This window comes from Brachyhypopomus gauderio, unplaced genomic scaffold (assembly GCF_052324685.1).
Source record: "Brachyhypopomus gauderio isolate BG-103 unplaced genomic scaffold, BGAUD_0.2 sc51, whole genome shotgun sequence".
Lineage (NCBI taxonomy): Eukaryota > Metazoa > Chordata > Actinopteri > Gymnotiformes > Hypopomidae > Brachyhypopomus > Brachyhypopomus gauderio.
This window is the reverse complement of record NW_027506876.1, coordinates 1,833,373-1,842,678: the sequence shown is the minus strand read 5'-3', so window position 1 is coordinate 1,842,678 and position 9,306 is coordinate 1,833,373. Positions and strand designations below refer to the sequence as shown.

The window sequence follows — 9,306 nt, the reverse complement described above, 5'->3', positions numbered from 1 at the left end:
GGGCGGGTTTTACACTGACTTTGTGCGGGATATTTTTGTAGGACCTGGCAACCCTGCCTGGAGGCGGCGCGTGCGTCACTGGGGGTCGAGTGTTGTTTGAGCTGCCTCATTATCTTACATTACTTCTCAGTTATGGAGGTTTTACAGGATACAGAGAGCGAACCACTCAGATACAAGCCTGGAGGCCGTTTGGACATGAATCACGGTTTCTTACACCACATCCGGAGAAACCAGATCGCCAGGTAGTTAGTGAGCTAAGCTAGCTAACAATGCTAGCGCTACCTAACGTAGACAGGCTAACGGGCTAACGCGGCTAACAGGCTAACGCGGCTCGGTGTGTAGCGGTGAAGGGATGCTGCACTAGTTCCCCACCGCAGTTGTACATTAATGTAGTGTTCAGTGGTGTGGACCCGGCACTAGTGTTCAGTGGTGTGGACCCAGCACTAGTGTTCAGTATTGTAGACCCAGCACTAGTGTTCAGTATTGTAGACCCAGCACTAGTGTTCAGTATTGTAGACCCGGCACTAGTGTTCAGTGGTGTGGACCCGGCACTAGTGTTCAGTGGTGTGGACCCAGCACTAGTGTTCAGTGGTGTAGACCCGGCACTAGTGTTCAGTATTGTAGACCCGGCACTAGTGTCCAGTGGTGTGGACCCGGCACTAGTGTCCAGTGGTGTGGACCCAGCACTAGTGTTCAGTGGTGTAGACCCAGCACTAGTGTTCAGTATTGTAGACCCGGCACTAGTGTTCAGTGGTGTGGACCCGGCACTAGTGTTCAGTGGTGTGGACCCAGCACTAGTGTTCAGTATTGTAGACCCAGCACTAGTGTTCAGTATTGTAGACCCAGCACTAGTGTTCAGTATTGTAGACCCGGCACTAGTGTTCAGTGGTGTGGACCCGGCACTAGTGTTCAGTGGTGTGGACCCGGCACTAGTGTTCAGTGGTGTGGACCCAGCACTAGTGTTCAGTGGTGTGGACCCGGCACTAGTGTTCAGTATTGTGGACCCGGCACTAGTGTTCAGTGGTGTGTACCCGGCACTAGTGTTCAGTGGTGTGTACCCGGCACTAGTGTTCAGTGGTGTGGACCCAGCACTAGTGTGAAGTGTGGTGGACAGTGCTAGTCGTTTGGTGTAAATACTATAAATAAACGGCTGTCGTATGTTAACGTCTGGGCCTGCGTCGTGTGCTGATCTGTGTGTTCTACATTTGTCTGTGTTGTAAATGTTGTCTGTGTGTTCTGCATTTGTCTGTGTTGTGAATGTTGTCTGTGTGTTCTGCATTTGTCTGTTGTGAATGTTGTCTGTGTGTTCTGCATTTGTCTGTGTTGTAAATGTTGTCTGTGTGTTCTACATTTGTCTGTGTTGTAAATGTTGTCTGTGTGTTCTACATTTGTCTGTGTTGTAAATGTTGTCTGTGTTCTACATTTGTCTGTGTTGTAAATGTTGTCTGTGTGTTCTACATTTGTCTGTGTTGTAAATGTTGTCTGTGTGTTCTACATTTGTCTGTGTTGTAAATGTTGTCTGTGTGTTCTACATTTGTCTGTGTTGTAAATGTTGTCTGTGTGTTCTACATTTGTCTGTGTTGTAAATGTTGTCTGTGTGTTCTGCATTTGTCTGTGTTGTAAATGTTGTCTGTGTGTTCTGCATTTGTCTGTGTTGTAAATGTTGTCTGTGTGTTCTACATTTGTCTGTGTTGTAAATGTTGTCTGTGTGTTCTACATTTGTCTGTGTTGTAAATGTTGTCTGTGTGTTCTACATTTGTCTGTGTTGTAAATGTTGTCTGTGTTCTACATTTGTCTGTGTTCTACATTTGTCTGTGTTCTACATTTGTCTGTGTTGTAAATGTTGTCTGTGTTCTACATTTGTCTGTGTTGTAAATGTTGTCTGTGTGTTCTACATTTGTCTGTGTTGTAAATGTTGTCTGTGTGTTCTACATTTGTCTGTGTTGTAAATGTTGTCTGTGTGTTCTGCATTTGTCTGTGTGTTCTGCATTTGTCTGTGTTGTAAATGTTGTCTGTGTGTTCTGCATTTGTCTGTGTTGTAAATGTTGTCTGTGTGTTCTGCATTTGTCTGTGTGTTCTGCATTTGTCTGTGTGTTCTGCATTTGTCTGTGTGTTCTACATTTGTCTGTGTTGTAAATGTTGTCTGTGTGTTCTACATTTGTCTGTGTTGTAAATGTTGTCTGTGTGTTCTGCATTTGTCTGTGTTGTAAATGTTGTCTGTATGTTCTACATTTGTCTGTGTTGTAAATGTTGTCTGTGTGTTCTGCATTTGTCTGTGTTGTAAATGTTGTCTGTGTGTTCTGCATTTGTCTGTGTGTTCTGCATTTGTCTGTGTGTTCTGCATTTGTCTGTGTGTTCTACATTTGTCTGTGTTGTAAATGTTGTCTGTGTGTTCTACATTTGTCTGTGTTGTAAATGTTGTCTGTGTGTTCTGCATTTGTCTGTGTTGTAAATGTTGTCTGTATGTTCTACATTTGTCTGTGTTGTAAATGTTGTCTGTGTGTTCTGCATTTGTCTGTGTTGTAAATGTTGTCTGTGTGTTCTACATTTGTCTGTGTTGTAAATGTTGTCTGTGTGTTCACCTTGTAACTAAATCTGTTATTTTCAGGGACGATTACGACAAGGAGGTCAAACAGGCGAAGGAGCAGCAGAAGCGGCGCATGCGCAGAGCGCCCCCACGCGGCCCGCGCAGACCCGACAGAGAGGTGTACCACCTCCGCGCACGCAGTAACGCCCCTCCCACCTTCTTTAGCCCGCCTACAGCATTACAGCACATAAATACAATGTGACTAAGAGCTGTATGACAGCGTGTGTATTTGAAGAACCGTGTCTCTGTAATACTGACAGGATTATTAATATTTTCTTCATCTTTTCTAGATGATAATCTCGTGCAGCCCTTTCCCAGGGTTTCTGCTAAATGTGTTGTGATGATTTGTTCTGGGTCTAGACGGCTCAGAGGCCGGACCAGGTGTGGGAGCGGAGGACTGGAACGAGAGTGGCTCCAGCACCGAGCAGGAGACCACAGGCAGCCAACTTTTCTGGCTCGACTATCAAGCCGACAACGGCGTTGTGACGTCCTTCATCGTGTACAAGGTGTAACGCGTACACACTATAGTTACACCAGTAACTACTGTTTGTCCAAATGCAGTTGTTAAAAAAAAAAGTATTGTTTTTAATCTATATAAAGTGGATCAAACTAACTTATTTGTTAATAGGCCCAATACATAATTCATTATTCTTTACTGGAATATTGTGAACATTTGCATATACAACTGTATCAGAATAAAACTGAAAATCAGTTCAGTTTAGTGTGTAGATTTTCCATTTCCTGTTCTCATAGCAGTTGCATTTCTTGGTAAATCTTTAAAAATGTTTTATCTTTTGAGCTCTTTCATATGGTTTGAACCCCTCTTTTAATTTCACTAATTATTAGTTGTTTCATTTGCTTATTCGTTTTAGGAGGAGGAACCAGAGAGTGTGGTGGAACGGGTGGAGGAGAAGAATGTTCTAGATGTAGCCATGAGGGCAGTGCTGTTGGCACGGATCGAACAGGAAATGGATAAACGGCGCAATAAACGCTGAGGTTTGATACAGGAGCCATGACACATGGGAATAAAGGCTGCAGTGAGGTCTGGAGTCTGGCTCACCACACTGCAGTGGTCTGGTGACAGTGGTGCGTTTAGGGTGTGAGCACCCTGAGAATGCTAAGACTCTGGGGCCTTTTGGATTATGAAGAGGAAAGTGAGGGTTATACAAGAGGATGGAGTACCTCTTTCTAAAATATGGGAAGAATCTTAGCATCGTATACCTTAAAGTGTGATGAGAGGGTAACGGAGTGTGATGTAGGTTATGACATACAAGTGGTCTGAAATGAAATATTTCTCATTGTGATGAGTTCAAAACTCATTGAAATGGTTTTAGCCTATTCTAATACAGTGACCATCATGACAAAAATGTCTGGAAACATTTTTACACATTTTGTGCAATTTATTATACAAAATACAGTCTTCATTTGAACACACAGCACAAGATTATGTATCAGATGTTTTAAAAACCATACTAGTAATGATGCTCTCACCTTAATTCTCCATAAGAACCTGCTACCACATACAGTTACAGTGCTGTTCAGGCTGACTGGGTTTGCATGACATTTGTTTTACTGTCAAACAGGTTGTAGCCTTAAAATAATGTGTTTATGTGTATTAAGATATTTTGTGTTTTGTGCATATGGTAGTTTTCTTTTAAGTTCTCACTGACTGACACTGGTGATGGTGATGAACTCAACTGTACAAATAAAATAACACAAGATAGTTTTCTTCTTTTGTCAGGACTTTCTTATGGTTGTACAAAGAAATTTTAGAGCCAAAACCAGTGTTGTTGCTGTGCAGAAATATTTTAAAAGGCATGCTAAAGAGGTTTGTGATGTTTTGATTCTGATTTTGCTGGTGGTAATTAGTGGGCATAGTGGGGCACTTCAACACAGTCAGGTGCCAATCCACATACCAGGATGTCCAGCGGCTGGAGCCCATGAACACGTCTCTGCATGGACGGGGCTTAAGTGAGTGTGTCTGCGTGGACGGGGCTGAAGTGAGTGTGTATGCGTGGACGGGGCTGAAGTGAGTGTGTCTGCGTGGACGGGGCTGAAGTGAGTGTGTCTGCGTGGACGGGGATGCCAGCCGTATGTTTTTGATAGTGACTGGGCTGAAGTGAGTGTCTTGCTACAGTGAGACACTTTCAGGAAGGAGCAGAGTTGTTTATGTAATGGAAACCTACATGTACATTCTAAACAATATTGGATATATATCTTAGATAAAGATAAAAAATATATATATAATATATATATATATATATATATATATATATATATATATATATATATATATATATATAAAGATAAATATATCTTTGCACAGACGTATGTGCATTGACTAACAGTGAATCCTGCTTACTCAGTGTTGGGCAGCAGTACCAACGATGGCCTCCAGAGAGTGATATTTACTCATGTTTGTTAAGGGTTTGTAACATCTGTAAGGCTGGCTCTTGTCCCTGTCCCATGGGCTCAGTGCTGTGCACATTTATGTTCTCTTTGCTCACCTGGTGCAGTTCTCAAAGGGCCTGGTGAATCCAGGCAAAGCATGGTCTCGACCCCAGGACCACAACACCTCATCAGTCAGTCATTGTGTGCTGTAATGAACTGAACTTAGAATGACTGGAAGATTTCCAACTCAGGCTAGAATATCCAATTAACTTGAATTCTTTTTATTCTGGAGACAAAAGCTATGTGGTCGTGTCTTTTGCCTTTATGCAGCTAGTTTAATGGGGTATAATGGGACTGAACTGCTTTCTCCTCTCCCCACCGGGTCCTGTGAGGGTAAATGGAGGCTTACATTCCTAAATTCCATTACCTTGGCTCCGCCTACCAAGCCTTGCAGTATGCTGATTGGTTAGCCAAAGATTTTGGTCTGATATCCTTCAAAACTGTCACACACCTTAGCATGTGCGTTCCTACTGTGGTCCTTGAGTTTTATCTGTCTTTCCTGCTGTGTGCACAAGCGTACTGGGGAGGAGGCTGAGAACACCAAAGGAGAGACTCACCACACCCATCTTTGATATTTAAGGTTGAACTTTGATAAATATTTGATAAAAAATTTACTTTCTTAATGCAGCAGCATATTTTCCACTTTGCAATTGTGGTTTCAGTGTGCCAATGTCATTTACAGAAAATAGAAATGCAAACATATATGAAACCCCTTATTAGTAATGCTCAAAACCTCATATATATTTGTATTTCCATTTCAAACAGACTGCCATGGAACACACACACACCAAGGGTCAGTAACGTCCTGATGATAATCCTGTCCTAGGACTAGTCTGGTTCTATCTGTTTATTTTAGTTTTAGGATGATCATATACAAATCAAACTTTGATTGTTGTCTATCTTATCACTGATAACTAATGAATTACTGAAAAGACCTCAAATCGGAATATAGTGAATGACATAGTTTAATGTATAATTTAATGAATGTTATTGTGGATGTAGTATTCATATGGAAATCAGTGATAAATGTATATAAATTATAAATGTTAAATGTAGCATTGCCAAATCTTTTCTCAAAGATTCTTTTCACTCGGTGAAAAAATGCTTTTGTTTCCCTTAAACAGGATAGAGATGTAAATGAGATTTTGAGTGTAAATGAGTGTTTGCCTGACGTGATGATGCCAGGTGGCATTTGCATTCATGTGACTTTTATGTTGTCTGAGGTCCATTAGAAGGTTGTGTGACTGAACCTGAAGGGTCAGAGTAGATGTTATATAGGACCCGGTCTCTGTCACTCTGCTACGTCTTCTTGAGAAGGGATATGATGTGAAAGACTCTTAAAATGGGAGAGAAATAACCAACATCTTTGAAAGAAGCAATAGCCTGATGTTGTTTAGGGTTGTGTGATTAATGGAATAGGGTAAATACAGCTTACATCCATTTCCTGTAAGCTGTAAGTTTCTGTCTGGCTCACTTCAGTCTAGCACATCCTTGTAGCTCCCGTATGATGCAACATTCAGCAGTGTGAAAACACCACATGCTACTGGCTGTCAAGGCCAGAGGGGGCGGAGCCTCCCGCTCTTCTAAAGAGCTTCAGGAGTCTCAACATTAGCCTCATATTTGGGTCTTCTGAATCCAAGTTATTTCATCCTAAACCCTTTTCATATAATAGAACCACTAGATCAGTGGTTTATATTGAAACAACAGCTCTTTCTACAGTTCAGTGATAAAAATACTGCATATTTAATTTATGGTGTGCTACTGAGCACTGTTATGTAACTGGTGTAGTGCAGCTTACTACTGTACACACGGTTACACTGTGCCAGTTAAAAATGTAAGCAGCTGATCCACATACGGAGGGAGGGACCCTTTGGAATACCATGAGAGGATGTTCAGGGTTATATTCCTGCTACTCGGAAGTTACTTGAGCTCTGGGTTATTAATATCGCATCAGTACAGTGTTGGTGAATATTTTTACTGCTGAAAAACAGAACCTAAATATGAACTCCCGAAAGGTCATATGTTTGCATACGCTGTGCATGTTGTGATTTTAGAACCTAAATATGAACTCCCGAAAGGTCATATGTTTGCATACGCTGTGCATGTTGTGATTTTAGAATGAGGTAATGGCAGATTCAGTAATGTAATCAGTGAGAAAGAAAGCATGTCATGTATGTGAAACAATGTGAAAGGATTTATGAATTGAATCAGTGATGATAATTCGTTTTTTATAGTATTTACTATAGTATTTACCAATATCCCGATTAGTTATAGTGGTCGACAGCAACAAATTGCAGTTTTACTTGTTAAACAGTCCCACACAGCCTGAATCTGAATGATACTCCAAGACAGCAGTAATCACACATGAACATTTACACCTCCGCTTCCTAGTAAATCACCTGTTGTGTATGAGATGTGTGTGAATACTTTGTAAGCCCTGATGTCGGTATAATGACCTTGTGTGTACTTGGATACTGTGTCTGGATCCAACAGATTATCTCATGGACAGGCTCTGTTTTTATGTTTGTCCATATTTGTATTTGATTTATTTCCTGGATGTTATCCAGTGGCAACTGTAAACCCCCCATTGCTTCTCAGGGAGATGAATCCTTATAAAGACCCTCAGCTCAACTGCTCAACTGGCAGCCATGGGAAACTCAGGATGCCAGAGGGAATGTCTGATGGGCCAGAACTGAATTTAATAGCTTCTAGTTTTGTAGTTTGATCTTGTATATTTACCTACTGTAAGAGATACAGGCACACACAAATGAGAATGACTTGTGTATGAGGTTAAAACGTAATTCTACCAACCCTGCTCTAATATTCAAATGTTAATCAGTATATTTATGAACTCAATGAGGAGTGTTAGGTTGATGGATGGATGGTAGATCACTAGTTGGGCTGGAATTGATCCACTGGAGAAGGACTGGAGATCAGTCCATCAGCTAGTCCTCAAGCCCTTTATGATTGGTATCAGGTTTGTTAAGAGTTTGAGGGCAGGACTAATGTTGAAAACATTTACCTCAGTCAGTTTGAAAACCAATGATGTGTAGAAAATGTTTACGTTACAAGCTTTTTCTCAGTACTTCAAATATTATTGTTTTGCTTACGTTGAAGTATATTTGTGCAGAAAATGTGGTTGTCTCATAGTGATTATGCAGGCAACTGGTAGAGTGGTTTAAGAACAAATAACAAAAAGCTCAAAATAAACAGCTTAAAGTTGTTTTTAAAGTTATGTCCATGTACACATATATAATCTGTTCCAGTGAAGATAGTGGGACAGGGAAGACAGTGAGAGTTAAACATGTAAGATGCTGTTTACTTATAAAATAGTTAAAAACTATCCCAGAATATTTAAGATGTTCTGTTGCTAGACACCCATACTATACAGGTGGAAGATCCACAAACTTGATCCCATTTAAACACAAATGGGAAAATCTACTTTTTAAACTCTGTAGCTTTGCTTTGTATTAGACATAGGACTAGATAGCTGTCTAGTACTAGGCAAGTATGAGAAACATGTTTATTGTGTTTGTGAATATCTAATTTACTGATATAAGAAAGTCCATCACCTTTGTGTAGTCCTGTTAAATTGCATTATCCTGTCTTATGTGTTGTTACGTGTTTTATGTGAATTAGTACCACAGTTGAAAAAGCTTCACGGCTGCTTTGCTGTGTTTTAATCCAAAGAGATTTGAAGTGTATGTAATGGCTTTGTGTTACATGTGTATGTAATGACTGCTTTGTGTATTTGTAATAATCAAAAACATTCATTAGTCATCTATGTTTGTTTTTTGCAGACACTAAGACCCAATTTCTGAAAGTATGTCTTCTTTTGTCAAAACTTAACAAACTAGCTAATGACACACACACACACAAAATATCTTACACTTTTGGAAAAAGCAAAAACATCAACCAAAATTCTTTCTGCTCTCAAAACTATACACATAAATATCATATGAACAGCCTTTCCCATATGACAACTCCGCACACATGTGACAAATGGACAACACTACCTACCTAACACTACCATGTGCTTTTTGATTGTTCAGTAGTAGTCTGCTTTAAAACACTACCTACCTAACACTACCATGTGTTTTTTGATTGTTCAGTAGTAGTCTGCTTTAAAACACTACCTACCTAACACTACCATGTGCTTTTTGATTGTTCAGTAGTAGTCTGCTTTAAAACACTACCTACCTAACACTACCATGTGCTTTTTGATTGTTCAGTAGTAGTCTGCTTTAAAACACTACCTACCTAACACT

At 40.4% G+C, this 9,306-nt stretch overlaps 1 protein-coding gene across 1 annotated transcript; it reads left to right on the top strand.

Moving 5' to 3' along the window:
* The first annotated feature begins 41 nt into the window (after positions 1-41).
* On the top strand, positions 42-4,310 carry cunh2orf68 (chromosome unknown C2orf68 homolog). The gene is made up of 4 exons (XM_076987122.1): positions 42-242; positions 2,609-2,727; positions 2,948-3,093; positions 3,460-4,310. Exons 1-4 carry the CDS (start codon positions 133-135, stop codon positions 3,580-3,582), a joined length of 498 nt encoding a protein of 165 aa, XP_076843237.1. The 5' UTR covers positions 42-132; the 3' UTR covers positions 3,583-4,310.
* The last annotated feature ends 4,996 nt before the right edge of the window (positions 4,311-9,306 follow it).

Coding starts and splice junctions, on each gene's coding strand:
- cunh2orf68 (XM_076987122.1), top strand. CDS start 133: ATGGAGGTTTTACAGGATACAGAGAGCGAACCACTCAGATACAAGCCT. Junction 243..2,608: donor CGGAGAAACCAGATCGCCAG/GTAGTTAGTGAG, acceptor TGTTATTTTCAG/GGACGATTACGACAAGGAGG. Junction 2,728..2,947: donor GTACCACCTCCGCGCACGCA/GTAACGCCCCTC, acceptor TTCTGGGTCTAG/ACGGCTCAGAGGCCGGACCA.